Source organism: Agelaius phoeniceus, chromosome 9 (genome assembly GCF_051311805.1).
Source record: "Agelaius phoeniceus isolate bAgePho1 chromosome 9, bAgePho1.hap1, whole genome shotgun sequence".
Taxonomy (NCBI): Eukaryota; Metazoa; Chordata; class Aves; order Passeriformes; family Icteridae; genus Agelaius; species Agelaius phoeniceus.
In genome coordinates, this window is record NC_135273.1 from 26,099,727 (window position 1) to 26,117,447 (window position 17,721).

The 17,721-nt window shown below is 41.9% G+C and overlaps 1 protein-coding gene and 1 long non-coding RNA gene across 4 annotated transcripts in view; both read left to right on the forward strand.

Annotated features, from left to right (window-relative positions):
- LOC143694826 (uncharacterized) overlaps positions 1–6,314 on the forward strand; it is a 123,631-nt gene extending 117,317 nt beyond the window's left edge. For both annotated transcript variants that reach the window (XR_013183543.1, XR_013183542.1), the window contains 2 exons: positions 3,302–3,417; positions 6,242–6,314. This is a non-coding gene — a long non-coding RNA (uncharacterized LOC143694826). The remainder of the gene's footprint in view (positions 1–3,301; positions 3,418–6,241) is intronic.
- Positions 6,315–7,448: 1,134 nt separating this feature from the next.
- Positions 7,449–17,678, forward strand: GHITM (growth hormone inducible transmembrane protein). Of its 2 annotated transcripts, none has more exons than XM_054636917.2 (9): positions 7,449–7,586; positions 8,949–9,108; positions 10,607–10,706; positions 10,946–11,057; positions 12,304–12,445; positions 13,513–13,621; positions 14,712–14,900; positions 15,466–15,637; positions 16,449–17,678. In XM_054636917.2, exons 2-9 carry the CDS (start codon positions 8,980–8,982, stop codon positions 16,534–16,536), a joined length of 1,041 nt encoding a protein of 346 aa, XP_054492892.1. In that variant the 5' UTR covers positions 7,449–7,586; positions 8,949–8,979; the 3' UTR covers positions 16,537–17,678. The 2 variants fall into 2 exon arrangements, with proteins under 2 accessions (XP_054492892.1, XP_054492891.1); XM_054636916.2 differs by lacking the exon at positions 7,449–7,586 and adding an exon at positions 7,731–7,857.
- Positions 17,679–17,721: the final 43 nt, after the last annotated feature.

The following is a 17,721-nucleotide window of genomic DNA, read 5'->3' on the forward strand; positions in this document are numbered from 1 at the left end:
TAAAAAGCAAGTCTGTTTGCTCTTTTTTCATCAGATGTTGCTTGGATCCCGGGGGGTTTCATTATCCAGATGGAAAGCACAGGGCTTGTTTATCAGAGTGCTGAGGCTTACACTGAGATGACAGCCTGGTCTGCAGTCCCCTGGGATGTGTGGGCAGAGCCATGGGCACAGCTGAGCTCACTGATGCCTCACCTTTGGCTGGGATCCTTGGAAACCTGGTAGCACAAGTTCAAAACTTCACACTGAGTTTCCTGAGCCCTTCAATGAGAACAGGGCCTTTGACTGCAAACCCCTTTTGCCAGCCTTTGAATTCCTGTCTGCACCATGTGGCTGCCATCAGTTTACAAATAGAGAAAAATTAAAATTAGTTTATGAACTGTTATTATTATAACTGAATTCTGCTATTAGCTAGGTCTAAATGCTTTTATATATTCCACACCTCTGTTGCCCTTTGAGATTTTTAACTGTTGTTTTCTTGTACATTAATAATTTCCTTGTATAATTGTTCCCAAGAGAATGAGCTGAAAGAATTATGAATTAATTTGCATCTTTTAATGTACTAATAAACTTTGCAAGTAGAAAATTTCACTCCATCCAGGTGGAAACCAATCACTTTAAATCAAAGCTTACTGAATTTCAAATAGGTTTTTTTTTTCAAGAAGTTGGAGAAGAACAGTGCTCTGCATGTTAAAAGTAATTAGAAAGCACAAGCAGCAATTTCAGACAAAGCCCTGGGTCATTTTTTTGCTGCAGCATAGAGTTCACAGGCACTTAGGAGAATGAGTATTTATTGTATTTAACCAAAATGAATAGCAATTTCTTGGAGGTTGAGAGGTCTCAGGCTGTAAACGTACATTTCACCCTTTCATTGAAAAATATTTTAAATTGTTTTAGTGTTTTTATTGTTTGATGTAAATAAATAATTCATGGTATAGCCTCTAAAACAGGGTTCAATAAAAAGAAATGTCCTTCTATGTACAATTTATTCAAATAGAATTTTGAGTGAACAAAATGTTCTATCTCATGTATTCGTTTGTAGCCAAACAATGTCAGGTCCTTGTTCACCAAAGCACTCATCTTCATTTATCTCTGAGCACTTGAGAAACCAAAGCTCTTCTCCTGAGTAACTAAAGAAACAAGTTCTGGGCATCTACTCTGAGTTTAATACATGGGAGTGTTACTCACAGAGTTACTGACAAGCTCAAGCTATTTACTGAACTGGTGATTTGACATCCAAGTTTATTTACCTTCATGTATTGTAGCCTTGGTAAATCTGGGAATAGAAATGCATTCTCTAGCCCCCATTCTCCAAATGAGACACAAATTATATAATCAATGGAGAAGACAGGTCTTGATATCAAACTTCTGATTTTGGAAGTTTATTTTAGTAGTTGATAAAGTTAAGCATTGACACTTGACAGGGCAAAAGGCATTGGTTTAAATGGCTACAAATTGCAGAGGGCAGAATGAATCCCAGCTGGTTTGGGACACAAGGGACAGTGCAGAAGGGGAAAGGGACTGAGGAAGGACAGAGTGAAAGCAAGGATAAAACATGGCAGGTTTGGCAGGGGACAGGAGTGGTGGAGCTGTGACCAAGGGCAGGCCAAGGGAATGTCACAAGAGGTGAGAAAAGGCCAGGTGGGCACATGCTGGGAAAGGGAGAAAGAGGAAATGGAGGTGCCAGGCCAAACAAGGGGTACTGCTAATACTGCTAAAGGCAGAGGGAGCTGTGCCTCTTCCCTGAGGGAGCAGATGCAGATTAGAGGCACAACTTCAACAGGATTATAGATATGGCCATAAAGAATTGAACCTACAAAAAAATGTTCAATACAATGTGGGTGATGTTTCCTCTCAGCAAATAGAAAAACAAAGTAATTTCTGAAAACATGGCCTAAATATGAATGATCAAAAAACTGAATGCAGGAATTTTTCAGCATATATGGATGTTTAGAGTTTTTATCTCCCTTAGGGCTTTGAAGAACATAAGCTTCTTTATCAACATAGCCTGATAGGATGCTCCTTTCTTTATGATGCCCAAGAAGGAAAACATTGTATTGACTGAAGAAACCCCCCAAAAAAGCCTATTTCTCCCACAAAGCTCCCAGGCACGCAGATTTCCACGCATTCTACCTGAAAGAGTTTTTCTGTTCTAAGTTTGAAGTTTGCAGAGTGCATGGAAAGCAAACTTGTGAGTGCTCAGAGCACTGTTTGTCATGAAAAGTACTGACAACAGCAGAACACCCTAGCAGTATGAAAACACACATTTCAAAAAGTTGCTCTTTTTGTTGTTTGAGATCTATTGTTTGATTTTTCAGTCTGATGCAGAGACTGCAAACAGATAGTTTGTTTTCCATTCTTACATGGTTTTTTATACAAATGTATATATAAATTATTTTTTAAATGTCTGTGGTAATTACAGGATATTTTTCCTGTGCTCAAAACAGCATTTTTACACACAAAAACATCCAGCTATACCTTAAATAGCCCAGAAGACACTATTTGACACCACAAGTGTCTGCCATGATGGATTCACTTTATTTTAGCACCAGATAAAACATGTAAAATTCTTTATAGCAGACAACCTTTCTCTAATTCCAGACTGAAATTACTTTTGCTTAATGTAAATATATATGAAAGTCCTCAAAATATACAAGCTGCAGTACAAATTTCAGTGAAATAATTTTTAAAACAAGCAAGGTGAAAACTTCACACCAGAAAGGAGGAATACACCTCAGAGCCAGCACAGTTCAGTACCACTGAAACGAGGCTACTGTCTATTGGAGATGTTTTGAGATCTGGCCAAATAATCCAAGATCCTGATAATTATCACACCTGTAGAAAATACGGATACTGCTCCACTCCTGGCACTGCTCTTGGTGCACAAATTCCTGCACAGAAGGACTTATTCTTCCATGGTAAAGTAATATTCTATGTAATGTCATTATTTTCTTGCCAGGATTTAAGAAAGTCATCAGTACTGTCTCCCCAAATTCCCTCCCCACTGCAGTGTTTAATGATATCTAATCTAAAGTAAGAACATGGTGCCTAATGAATATTCATTTGTCACATGAATACCAGGAACAGATTAAGTCCAAAAGTCCCCTGTACTCTGCTGGGAGAGATATCTGGAGTGCTGGAGTCAGCACAGCCAAAAAACCTTCAAAATATTTTACTTCAGAGCTAATTGGAAAACTTCAATGGCAAAGTTTACCCTAAGGAGAAATGGTGCTAAGCACAGATTTATTTCATTCCTGCTGTTGAACACAGCCATGTGAATGACTGAGATGTTTTTTTCTTGCAGGAGGCTGCCAGAGCTGCCAAGTTAAAAGCTTCAGAACTGACATTGACCCTGTTTATTAGCACAACAATGGGCTTGCTGTGGCTCCCGTGGCATTCCAGGATTGCAGAGAGCTAACTGTAAGTGTGCTTTTGCTGTCCCGGTGCAGGTGGCTGGCAGGGCAGGGGGCCTGGTTGGTTGAATGTACAGCCGTGGTGTCTCCTGGAAGACGCCAGCATTACTCGGGATCCTCACGGTCAGGGCAAGGCAACAGTATCCCTTCAGAAACTATTTCTCTCTGAAACTTTATTTGTTGAAAACACAGGATGTTTCTCCTGCAGGACGTGGGGGGCAGAGACTGGAGGAGTCTCTTTGGGAGTCAGGCAGTCAGACCAGCTTTCCCCTGGGGCATTGCAGTTAGAGAACACCATCCCTTAAGCCCTGGCATTTATGGGAATGGCACTGCTGGGAACTAGCAGGGCTGGGAAGCAGGTGAACAGGGGCTGTTCCTCACCTGCTTCCTGCCTGAATGAGAGGAAGGGTTTGGAGCCTGACTTCACACTTGCCTCAGGATACTCAAGTCCCCTCATAATGGCATTTTTTGATCTTGTAGAATTTCTAATTAGAAGTTAACCCTCTAATATCAAACTCTATTTGACTTTCTCTAGAGAAATGTAAGATTTCCAACACATGCAAAACATGTTGTTAAAAACATGGCCTACTGAAAAAAATGTAAGAAATTTTTACATACAAGTAAGAATTTTCAGTACAAGTTTTCCTGTTGATACTTTTGATTACCAAGGAATTGTTCACCTATTTTCAAAAAACAGTATCTTCATGAGGTTTCTTTTTTATTACTGTTGTTTTCGTTGCTTTGAAAATAGCTTTTTTTTACAACTGTTTTCCAAATACCTCTTATTGGTGCATATCAGTCCTAAAAAAGCCAAAAGTGCTTCAGATCCTTCAGGAATCATCAATACTTTGTAGAGACTCACAGAATATCTGAGGTTGGCAGGGACCTGTGGAGATGATCTAGGCCAACCCTCCTGCACAAGCAGGTTGCTCAGGACTATGTCCAGTCAGCTTTTGAAAATCTCCATAGGATTCCACAATGCTCTGAGCAACCTGTCCCACTGTTCAACCACCCTTACAGTAAAAAAGAAAAAAGTCACTAAAAAATTCTTACTTAAAGAAAAAAAGTCTCATATTTCAGTTTATGTCCATTGGCTATTGTCACCAGAAATCATTGAGAAGAGTCTGGCTCCTTTGCTCCCTGCCATCAGCTATTTACACACACTGATAAAGTGCCCTAAGCCCTCTCTTCTGTCCTTGGCAGCCAGTGGCCCCTGGGGACTTTCTCTGGTGTGCCTGCATCCTTCTGCTCTCCAGCTGCACAGCCCCAGCCTGTGCTGGTGGGTGTGTTCCCCCTGCCCAGGTGCAGGGCTCTGCACTCCCTTTTGCTGAGGTGCATGACATTGCTGTTTGCCCAGTTCTCTGGCAGGTCTTCCCCCTGGATGGCAGCACAACCACCCTTCGAGTCCTGTGCCACTGCAGCCCTGAGGGCAGCTCTGTGCCCCCAGCCAGGCTGTGAACAGAGGTGCTGAGCAGCACCAGAGCAGGGGCTGGATGCAAGGAGTGTTTGAGCACAGCCCCAGGGAGGAGAAGTGCTCGGGAGCCCAAAAGCCAGCAATGTGCCTTGGTGGCCAAGAAGGCCAATGGTATCCTGGCCTGCATTAGGAATTGTGTGGCCAGCAGGAGCAGAGAGGTCATTGTTCCCCTGTGCTCAGCTGGTGAGGTCACACCCTGAGTGCTGTGTCCAGCTCTGGGCCCTCAGTTTGGGAAGGATGTTGAGGTGCTTGAGCACGTCCAGAGGAGGGCAATGAGGCTGGTGAGGGGCTGGGAACACAAACCCTCTGAGGAACGTTTGAAGGAGCTGGGGTTGTTTAGCCTGGAGAAGAGGAGGCTTAGGGGTGACCTTATTGCTCTCTACAGCTCCCTGAAGGGAGGCTGCAGACAGGTGGGGTCAGTCTCTTCCACTGGGCAGCACTGACAGAACCAGAGGACACAGTCTCAAGCTATGTCAGGGAAGGAATAGGTTGGATATTGGGAAGAAATTTTTCACTGAAAGAATAACAAAGTACTGGAATGCTCTTCCCAGGGAGGTGGTAGAATCACCATCTCTGGATGTGTTTAAAAAAAGACTGGACATGGCACTTGGTGCTATAGTCTGGTTGAGGTGTTAGGGCATAGGTTGGACTCAATGATCTTAGAGGTCTCTTCCACCCTCATTATTCTGTGATTCTGTGATGGGGGCGTTTGTCTCCCCTCCAGGCCTCTCCTCCTGCTGTTACCCTGCTCTTGTCACAGGAGCTGCAGTGCTCAGAGCACAGCTCAGCAGCTCTGCAGCATCACCAGGGACACAGGGACCAAAGTCCTGCCCCAGAGAGAGGTGCAGGAACAGCCCAGGCAGGATCCAAGCAGCCACTTCCAACCAAGAAATCCCCGGGATTCAGGGGCTGCTGTTGCCCCACTCACACATGGATTTGGCCAGCTTGGAGCATTTACAGGTGTTCACCATCAAGGAGAAAAGGAAATTTCTGTGACAAGGCTTCTACAGCTGACTTTGCTGCAGGGTGGGCCCTGAGGAAACTTGGGTCGCTTCTGACAAAATTATCTATTTAAGAAACAGTTTGGGGAAAGCTGGGATGAGTATCTTATTTGAAAGTCTCAGGAGAGTTCTTTACATGATTATATGCTGTAGTAAAAGAGGTAAGTTTGATTCCTTGCATAAATTATTACTATTAATAACTTAATTATAAATTTAAATATTAATTATTATAATTAGTCCTTTAGTACCTAACAATTATAGAGTGTTACAAACTCTGAAATAAGCACTACAAGTCTCTAAATAAACAACATGTTTATGGCCTGAAACTGACTTTTTTTTTTTTTCTTGTGTTGTAGGAGACCTCTATACAATAGAAACCAAAGCTCTGGATTTTCACTTACTCCAACAGAAATCAAACAAGTGTCAGAGTAAGTAAGAATCAGATCTCAGACCCCAGTAGGTCTGGCCTCCTCTGATGGAATTTCCACCCTTCTGTCATGTATTCTGCTTCATTCTTCTACATTCAAATTCTTCCTCACGATCTTACATGCTGCTGCACTTTCAGATCTCTTCCATATCTAATCTCTCTTGACTTTCATTTTATGAACTAGCAGGTAACTGAATTTCTTTTCTTATAGTTTAAACAAGGAGACTCTGAGATACAGAAAGGCTAACCTCACAATTCTCAAAAGCATATCTGTAACTCTCATTCTGTTTCTGGACTTAATTCTATATTCAACACATCTTTTTTGTTATATTTGTATTTGATCCTGCTGAAGACCCTTCACAGTCTGTTTTACTTGGCAGTGAAGAACCATGCCCATTGTGTTAAGGTTGAAAGAAACTACACAGCTGTGGCTGGTGAGTGGAGCTGGAAAGGGGCTCCCAAACCAAAATTTGGTATCAATTTGAGGATTTGATAGTCCAGGTAAGTGCTGCTCTGTCCTTCCTAATGCTCAGTTTAGGATTCAGCTTGGAAAAAAATCTCAGATTTCCATTTGGAGTGAGACTGGAAGGAAGCTGCCAGTAGAGACAGCTCAGTCCAAAACGGAACGCTTATCCTGGGAAGGGCTGTGGAGAGCCCCTGCAAGGCCGGGATTAGAGCGGGCAGCGTCCATTTTTATAATTTACATACACAACGCTGCTTTTTGAGCTCATCCAGCACGTGAGCACCAGCCTTAGAGCATGCACTCTACCCACAGGGAAGAGAGACGTAACTGCAGAGGGGTTACAGAGAGAGAGTACTGTGCTGTAAGGGCAGGAACCGCAAAGCTCCTGAGTTGCCTGACACGCTGGGAAGGACGAGACTGAACTGCACAGGCGGCACAGGCCGTGAGCTGGGTGCAGGCACGGTCAGGGTGCCGGCAATGTAACGCTGCACTCTCAGGACACTCATGGCAGCCACGGCACCGCTCTATTGCGGCATTGCGCCCTCACGCACCCCCGGCACTGGCACGCCCGGGCCCGCCCCGCGCGCTTCCAGAACCATCGCTGCCCCGGCCAAAGATGGCGGCGTGCGCGTCACCGCCCCGCCGGCCAATGGCGACCGCGGCCTCTGGGTCACGTGGCGAGAGCGAGCCAGTCGCCGGGGCCGCGCGGGGCGGCTCGGCGTCACTTCCGCTGCCGGGGGGCCGGGCCTGGTGCGGCGGCGGAGCGGGGCCGAGCGTGCAGGAGGCGGCGGGACCGCGCTGGGCCGGGCAGGTGCGGGGCCACTGGGGACCGGGGCGGGGGCAGGAAAAAGCCGGAGAAGGCCCGACCTGGCCCGGGCTCAGTCGGGCGCCGCCCTGTTGGGGCTGGGAGGGGTTTGTGCGCGCTCTGGTGTGGCAGTGACTCCCCGGCGCTACGTTACGCTACTGCCGGTTAATGTGTGGGAGTGTTGTTCTGGTCTTAACTCTCGGCTCCCCGCCCTCCTTGCTCTTGATAAAACACTTGAAGTTGCCTTTCTCTATATGCCCGTTCCCGAAAAGGAAAGGTAAAATCTGCGAGTTGGCCCTGTGAGTTCCCGCTGTGCCATCCCTGTGGGAGAGCTGCGTTTGGTGGCAGTCGGGACGAACCTCGTGAATAGTTCCCGTTACAAAAGCGGCATTTCATAACTGCTGCAGAGCAAAGGCACTTTCTAGCAGCAGGGTTATTATATTCTCAGTCACTGCTCTGTGATTCATGCGAGCTGTCCAGTGCTGTGCGTGCCTGTCTCTCACCCGTGTTTAAACCTGCCTTTCTTTAGAATACTCTTAGCTTATGTTGATCACTGTACACGTAAGGTATGACCGGTCATTTGAAAAAAGGCACTGATAGTTGGGGTGTTCCGTGATATCAAGGGATGTGTGTAATTGTAATTAAAGGACGTTAAAGTGACTCCAAGGCCTTGGGATTTTTTGTATGATGTGCACCATTTGTGGCAGTGAGCTAGCAGTTTTCATGCTCCCAGTGGGACACAGAGGCTGGTTCTGCTGGTGCTGTGGATTTACCCGTGAGTGGTGTCACTGTTTTGCAGTCAGAATTGCTTAGGATGATCTGAAGCTGGGTTCTGGGCTGTGACCTTGACTGAATGCTGTGCCCATATAGCTAACTGATTCTTTAAAGGACGGCTTAAAATTGGTCGCTGACTATTTTCCACCATACATCTTGTGCTGTTTGCTCACTTGGGTTTATACTTCTGTGGAGTTTTAAGTAAATTTGGAGGGCAGAGTAGTCATGCAGTGTTGTGTCTCAAAATGAAGGTTAGTTGCTGAAGTAACTCAAACATAAATACGTAGAAGGTCTTGATTGAATTTGTACTTATGAAAAGTGGAACATGAGTCTGTTTTTGAGTTGTGAGAGAGAAATCTCTGATTAAAGACTTATACTGGTATAAATACAGGTAAAACAGTTAAACTGTGTATTTAAGAAGTTCTTATCTCCTATTACAGTACTTCAGTGATAATATTGCTTTTACTGTGGATAATCTCTGATTGATTGGTTGGTTTCTATTATTTCTGTTGTAGTTGAGAGTAAGTAGTTCGTGTACCTTGTCTGAAAACCATGTAACAAAACAGCAAAACACATTTTCTTGTGCATTTGCAGGAACACAGTGTGTTAAGTTATCTCAGCAACCATGCTGGCTGCCAGGCTGGTGTGCCTGAGGGCACTGCCATGCCAGACCATCCGCCCCACCATCACTCAGGCTTCTCCAGCCTTGAGGAGCTCCAGCATAAAAGCATACAGGCTGTGGCAGCCTAGCCAGGTAAGGCAGTGCTTTCTGATGGCCCTGATTGCACATATTTTAAAGGGTTTGGTGTATTGCTAAAAGAATCACTTTGCTGGAGTACCTGATGTGAATGAGCATGAGCCTTCTGCCTGTTTGAGGCACCTGCTCTAATTTACTGAAGGAAAAATGTTCTTCAGTTAAAACTCAGCAGTTTTGGAGCAGAAGAATGAAATCTTCTGTTTCAATGACTGACTTGTGTCTTGACATTAATGGGCAAAAGAGGTAGTTAGGGATGGGCAGGCCTTACTAGGTAAGGTGGGAGGAACAGAAATTCTTGTCCTGTCTGCCTGTTCCCAAGTTAGAGTCTTAAATATAACATTAATATAAACACTTTCTTTTCGATTATTTTAATCCAAATATGTGTTTAGAGCTGTAGTGTAGATTAGAGCAATTTCTGAGCTATGGCAGGACAGTCAAAGATCTCAGCAGCATTTTTAAAAACCACACTCATTATCCTGAGACACTGTTTATCCTTCTCTGAGAGAGGATGTCTCAGACCTGCAGCTCACAACTCTTAGGGGCTGCTGTTACTCTTCTGCCATCTTGATAAAAGTGCTAGTAGCAAATTCTTCACCTCTTTTATATTTTCCTCTCAAGCATTCTAAGTTTGTAGGTACATGGTGGGCTTTTTTGTTTGTGAGTTTTCTAGCATTGGGCTGGATTTCATTAGCTGCCAAGCACAACCAGACTGAAGGGCTGTGGTAAACCCCTTGAATTGCAGTGCTCTAATGCCTGATGAGAGTAATGCTTGTAGGTTTTGTATTTTAGTGTTGAAACAAACTCACAGCTTGATGTGAGTCCTTGACTGCTCAGATGCAATTTTAATTTAAAAATTCCTGTAAAAAATGGTAAGAAAACATAAAGTTGTTTTTGAATTTGAGTGTATTCTCTGTTGCTCCTGCAACTCACTAAGACTTTGAGCAGCATAATCACTTGGAGCTTGTTGACCTTAAAAATCTTGATTTTCTAGGCCTTCATTCAAGGTTTGTTCCATAAATCAAGGTTAGACTTGAAAGCAAGAAATCTGTGCTGCTTTTCCAGCTTTAATGTCTCTAAAATAGCACAAAAGTATTGTGCAGAATTTTTTTTACATTGAAGCACAAAGAGTGTTTTAGCATAGAAAGCAAAAGGCTTTTTTACAAAACAAAAAAGTAATGATTATGTTTTTATATTTAACAGAGAGGCTTGTGGCAGTGTTTGGTACAGTGGGACTAAAGTAGAAGAAATGCAGTCTGAATATTCCAGCATCACTGCATTGGTTCTGTGTTTCTAGAATATGTCAATGTTTTTCACAAAGGTTCCTAAACTTTAACGTTCACTTGTTTTCCTTGGGCACAGTTGCTTTGTATGTATGAAGGTAAACACAGATTAATAAGAGATTAATTAACATTTTTATGTGTAGCAAGTAAGTAGGTAAGACTATCTTCTATTTTGTTTCATTAAATATTTCTTATGTTATTTCTGAATTTAACAGAATTATGCCACCAGAGCAAGAATGGGTTCAAGGCGTGGAAAACTTGGCCAGGATGTGAAAGATGCAGCGTTTGAGCCATCTGCAGAAGCTGCACTTAAAGGTAGAGGTGCTCTGCTTTAAATACTGAGAATCTTTCAACCTGAACTTAAAACTTCCTCAAAGGAATATGTTTTTCACTACTGAAACGGGTAGTGAACTGGCTTGAGATGAAGTGAAGCTTTTAGAAGGAGGGGTAAAGTGGAGCAGCCATTGCAGATAGATCAAAATTTACATGAGGATGTTGTTAACTGTCAAAGAAAAATCATTAATGAGAGTGTTTGTTTTTATTTCTTTACCCAGCTGACCGCCTGGGGAAATTCATTCTTGCTGGAGGGGCTGCTGTTGGTCTGGGAGCCCTGTGCTACTATGGAATGGGCTTGTCCAGTGAGACTGGGGCTATTGAAAGGGCTGCGTAAGTAACGTGGTTTATTTACCTCTCCAGTGGAGCAAACCTCCTCTGTAGCTGCTATCGCCCAGTCTACACTCAGGTTTTAATATGCTTTGAAGAGTAAACCCCCACCTGTGTCTCTGCAGGTTTTTAAAGCAAAATTAGAATTATTCAGCCTTAAACGGATAGTAGTAGCCTGAGATTTGCTAAATCTAATGTGAAGACTATATAAACTTGTCTTGTGAGGTGTGCTCCAGATAACTTAGGAAGTGTGGTCTTCTGAAAAGCATTGCTAAGACCAGTTTCCCTGGTGTTTGTGTGAGACTGTTCATGCAGCTTTAATAGAGCTGTTAAAAAAGTCTCCATTAAACACAGTATCTTGGCATAAACTTTGATACAATAAGTGTGTTCTTAAAACTTCAGTGAATTGCTTCTTGGTCAAAAAAAAACCCTGGCTAATGGCAAAACTGTATAGTTAGACTTGAAAGATGGGTAGTAATAAGCATGGGCTTGGGAGAAGTGTGTTGGGGATATTTTGCTTTATTTTGCAGTTGGAAATGGCAGTCAGCATTTATAATGAACATGTGCCATTTGTGTTTATGAGAAGCTTGTTATAGATAGAGCTGTGTCTATTTTTTTTCTGCACAAGTCTTGATTAACAGGTCAGAAGAGTGAAATGGGAAAAAATATATGCACTGAGTTCAAATTTAGTGTTAGCAGGGAAAGTTTTCTTTCTATAGTGTGAGCAAATGATATTGCAGAAACTCACTTATGTCCAGGTCTGTTGCTATTGTTAGAGCTCGCAAAATGACGTTTGTGTCCTGTGGTGTCAGATAACCGTGTGCACTATGACTCAGCAATTTGTGAGCTGCTCAGCAGGCTCCTTAGTGCCAGTACACATTCTGTAGACCTTTTACCTGAAACCAGTTTGTTATATACACACATCATTTTTTTATTTCTCCTGTGGTTAAAAGTATTCATTACTCTGTTTTCTATGCGTGCTTCCTGCTTAGAATTGAATTATAGTCAGCATTATTTGTAATTTTCAGTGTTTCTACTGAGTTAATATTAGATTAAATCAGCAAGACTGACAAGTTCACTCCCCATTGTAAAGTAAACTCATGGCAGAAGTTGCTAGACCTCATCATTATAATGAAACCTCCCTTATATCCATGGCTATGAATGCACTGAACAGCTTGATTGTGTTTTTAGCTGCTCTCTGTTGTGAACCTGGTAACTGCACAGCTCTGTATGACTGCTTCTTTTGCAGTATTTGGCCACAGTATGTGAAGGACAGAATTCACTCTACGTACATGTACTTTGCGGGCAGCATTGGCATGACAGCTCTGTCTGCTGCAGCAGTGAGCAGAACTCCTGCAATCATGAACCTCATGACAAAGGGCTCCTGGCTGGTAAGCTTTATTATCAAAATAAAAGTATTTGCTGAGGAATGCCACCAAATGACGGTTGATATTAAAAAATCTAAGAAATCTAACTACTTGGTGGAAAGTAAGGCAAAACTTAACCTACATTAGTGTCCTTATCCATAGAGACTATTCAGGTATCCTGATGATACTTTATGATGTAAGATTTGGTGATTCTAGTCACATTCTGACATGTGTTTTGTATACTGTTTTGATGGTTTGTCAAAGATAAACTACATGAGCAAAAACCACTATGCTACCCTTACCAGCTATATGTGCAAGTAAGAACCTCTGAGAAATAGCTACCTAAAGGTAATGGCACAGTTTCTATTGCTGTCTGTAAAGAGAAACTGAGCATTCTTACTTTTATCCCTGTGCATTCTTACTCTGCCCTGTGGCACTTTTAAAGCTGTCTCTGTTTGCCAAGGCTGAAACAATACTGGTAGGCTTAGTATGTATTCAGTGTTACATGGAGTGAAACAGTAACAGTTAAATGCCAACACCTACATAACTTAGGCATCATTGGTGATAAAAGTTGTACACTTCTGACCAATTTGGTAGATGTTGAATGATTCTGCTTGGAATCATGAATAAGAAGAGGCACTGAGATTAAAAAAATCACTGGTAGCATAAGCCAGTAAACTAGGTGTTGGTTTTGGGTGGAGAAATGTACAAGAGAAGAAGGAAGGCTAACACAATTGAGGTACCTTCATGAGAGTGAGAGGCAGAACCATGAGTTTTCCTTTTATTACTTTACACAGCCAAGACAGGTGCCATAGTTCATAGTTCTAGTTCTTCTAGTTGCCATAGTTCATAGTTCTTCATAGTTCACTTTGGATTTCTAGAAAACTGACTAAAAATAAATGAAAATTAGTGCAAGCTAAGATCTGCAAACATTTGACTGTAACCTTTCAGGAGTAGAATCAATGAATATTCCCTCCAGTTGTGAATTAGGTTGCTGTTTTCAGAATCTGTGTCAACTTTTAGACTAGGAGATTAGAACAGAGACCATATGTCCATATGCTAACTTGAGCTCTGTAATGCTGTTTCTTCAGGCAATTGGTGCAACTTTTGCAGCTATGATTGGTGCTGGAATGTTGGTCAGGACCATATCCTATGAACATAATCCCGTAGCTAAACATGCAGCGTGGATGCTGCATTCAGGTATGTGGATTTAGTGTTTGTTGTAGAGATGTCTGTGCTTCAGTGTGACCAAATGATGCTTACTTTAATAAAACTCTGGCTTTAAAGTAAATTTTTATATACTGCTGTTGGGGAGTTGAGGTTTTTCAGAGATAATTCCTGAATGTCAGGGAAAGATGTCTTAAGTGTCCTTAACAGAAGTCTAGTTTTTTCGTAGTCTTCTGAAAGTCATGCTCAAGTTTAACTTGGGGTGCATACACTCCACACTGAAAATGGAACTAGATGGTTTCATGGCTGCTTTGGTTTTGTCACTGCTTTCTAACACTACCACTTCTCTGAGTGCTCTTGCCTACAGTAACCATTCTTCAGCTGTGCAGGATTGGAGGCATTTGAAACCTGACTTAAAAAAAAAGAGATTTTAGTGTTAGTTTACTTTTGATCTGTGCTCACAGCTGAAATACCTCATGGACACACATCTCAATCTCTCACTAATGATACCAACTTCAAATAATAATGGCTCTCATTTTTAAAACTGTTTTGATAGAAATATTTTGAAATTCAGAAAAGACATGTGGAGGTTGGGCACTGGAATCATATTTGCCTCTCCAGAGCTAACATGTCTGCCAAGAAGAAATTATGTTTATTGTAGTGATTGTTATTAAGTGAAAAAACCTAATGAGATATTAATAGGCTAGATACACATTTCCTACAAGCCTCTAGCAAAAAAATCTGACTTACTTGCCTAACTGATTGTTGTATCAGAAGTCTGTCCTGCTTTTCAGTGTTGCACGCTCCTAATGCTATTATGTAGTTGATAAGTCCCTGCTAAATATCTCTTCTTACCAGCTCTGTTATGAGCCAATCAGTGTGTTGACTTTTGTTAGTCTTTTTTTCCCAAGATGAGCTCTCTGAAGTGCTCTAGTGCTAAATAAAAGTGCATAAGGTTGCTAATTTATTGTGCTCCCTTCTATATAAGAGTACAATCAAGTGCATTGGTGTTTTGTCATGCATGGGTTAGTTTGAGCCATGCCATCTGGCTGGAGATGAAAATCAAGTGGGTTTGGCATGTGGTGTTTCAAGTGTTATATGTGTTCTGTTTTGCTTTGCCTAGGTGTCATGGGTGCAGTGGTGGCTCCTCTGGCCTTCCTTGGTGGTCCTCTGCTGATCAGAGCTGCCTGGTACACTGCTGGAATTGTTGGGGGGCTCTCAACTGTGGCCATGTGTGCTCCAAGTGAAAAATTCCTGAACATGGGAGCACCACTTGGCATAGGCTTAGGCTTTGTTATTGCTTCTTCAATCGGTAAGATACTGTTTCAGTTCTGTCATATAAAGTGGCTTATGAACTTAAGCTACTACAGTGCAGCTCACAGTTGCAGGCTGGTCTGCTCAGTGAAGATTTGCCTTAAATACAGCCCTTGCAACTCCAGTACAGCAGAAAATGTTCTGTCGTATTTGTTCTTGAAAAGGAACCTGAAGTTATGGTTCTGGCAGATGTTAGTCTGGCAAACAGCTGATAGGGGTGCCTTATGTTTTAGATACTGCCAGTGAGTAGGGAAGGCAGTAAATGTGATCTTAGTGCTCAAGCCACTTGTTTTCCTTCATGTGTTTTAGTCATTGTTGTAGTCATAGGTACTTTCACCTGAAGAAAAATGCACACAGTTCCCTGGGGTGTTCAAAATGAACAGGTCAGGTTGTGTATGTGACATCTTCAGTGTGCATGCTAAAGCTCTTGGTATCAAACACACACCACAGACTGAGAATTGAATTGAATGCTTACTGGACAATGTGTGCTCCAGTGACTGGAGTTTGAGCTAACCCAGAGTAGCAGATAATGATCTTTGCCACCTTTGTCCATTGCTCTCCAGGATCCATGTTCCTGCCTCCCACCTCTGCCTTTGGTGCCGGGCTGTATTCGGTGGCGGTCTATGGTGGCCTGGTGCTGTTTGGCATGTTCCTGCTCTATGACACACAGCTGGTGATCAAACGGGCTGAGACTCTGCCCCTCTACGGCGTCGTCAAATACGACCCCATCAACGCGTAAGTGTTCTCTGCTACCACAGCTGCTCTGGGGGCTGGGTAGGAGTTTGCCTCAAGTTACATTGAAGCATGCTTTGAAAAGAGCCTTTTCAAAGTGTATTGCTGTTCAATGTGAAGAATCACAGCGTTTGAAAACAACAGCAACAAAATAGCTGCTGAAGTTAAAACTGAAATCATTGTGAGAAACAGAATTGAGCGTGTGATGTCACATGCCTCCAGCAATGCATTCTAAAATGTATTTTGGTTTTCTAAAGCATTGCTGGCAGAATTTATACCTGCTTTCTGAAAATAACTGTCAGTATCAGTTGAGAGGAAGTTAATCTTCCCGTAGTCATTTAATATTTATTAGTCCTTGTCACTAAATAGAAAACCTGCGATGGTGTGATAGGGAAGGAAGGATTGACTCTTTAGTAAAGACCAAGTCTGAATAACAAGTAACTTTCTTGTAAATGTCTGTCTGATCCTAGGTAAATTCTTACTTCCTTTGGTTCTGTTTTATTCTAATTAAAGCAGAGTAATACTGATCTTCTTGAAAATTCTTGGAGATACGCAGATCAAAGTTCAATATAAAAGCAGAGGCTCCTGTATGAGAGCAGGATACTGTCTGTTAGGATTTCTGTAAATAGTTCTTGCTGGCAGAGGTGGTAGAACAAAACACAGGTGTTCTTTGACATACAAAGCACTGAGGGCAGTCATAGCTGGGTTTTGTAAAGATAGTTCATGAGGCTTCTAAAATGAAGTATAATGGTGTGAAACACCAAATCATTCTGTGTCTGTTTAACAGCAGTAACTGTAATTTCTTGTTTCCTAGATGCCTGGGTATCTACACTGATACACTGAACATCTTCATTCGGGTGGCCACCATGCTTGCAGGTGGTGGAAGTGGCAGGAAAAAGTAAACAGAGACTCAACTTTGCAACTGTCTGACAGCCTACCTAGTGCACATATTAAATAAACATTCATGATTAAAGCAGTAATGCTCCAAGTGAGAATTTTAAAGCATTTCAGCATATTGGTTCAGTGCAATGTGATTCAGTCTTAGTTTTTCTTCAAACACTTTCCAGCTCTGTGTTTAAAATAGTCTGAACTGCTTCTTCTAATTGTACATTATTTTGGGAAAGTAAATTATTTTTAATATATGAATAAAATAGTCCTACCTGCTTTTTAAGGGGTTTGATGGCAGTTCAACTCTTACTTTCTCTTTTTTTTTTTTTTAATTGTTGTTGCATAGTAAAGAAAGTAATTTTTGAACTGGTATCCCATAGGCAGATAGGAGTACTTCATGAAGTGCTGCTTAGATGCATCAATTTTCTGTTAAGGTTCATAAATTTTATTTTACTGGCATCTTCGGAAGAACTGAATAAATTGTATATGACCCTAAATGCAATCATGACTTTGACCTGGGCAGAAATATCAGAAAAGGTTAAGCAGGATTTCACAGGTTAGATGACCAAAAAGTGTAAAGGAGACAAGATATGGGAACTATGCAGCATTTATCCCATATGAACTTCAGTCTCCTTCTGGAGTACACATGAGAATTCCTTGCTTTAATGTTGACTGGCTATAATAGCTAGCTTATTTTGATACTAGATTTATAAAACTGTTGAATGGCAATAGAGCTGTGTCTTTCTTCTGGTGGCTGAATTCTTGTCCTGCAGATGAAGGTCTGTCCAGAAGAGCTCCTAGTGGCCATCTCTTGGAAGTTTGTATAATTGGCACAGAAACTGGGAATTCAGGATGTCATGCTGTAAACCCCAGGATCATAAATTGGTCCTACTGTTGTGTGCATCATTAGACTGTTTACTTCTTTTCCAAATTGATCTGTTAAATGTGGTCTAAAAGAAATGTTCCCTAACAGTAAAATTGATTTAACAGTAAGAAATTTATACTTTCCATACTCTTTTGCTGTATGTTGGAATAAAAGGGGAGTTCTTGGGCCATGAAAATTTTGACCTAATGTCAGCAGGTCTTATTTTCAGTTTCTGGCAAATATGTTATGTTTATGTATTGACCTATGAACAATAAAATTCTAGCCTCACAAGTTGACTACTCTCACTTTTCCCCATGATAATGGAAATATTTTA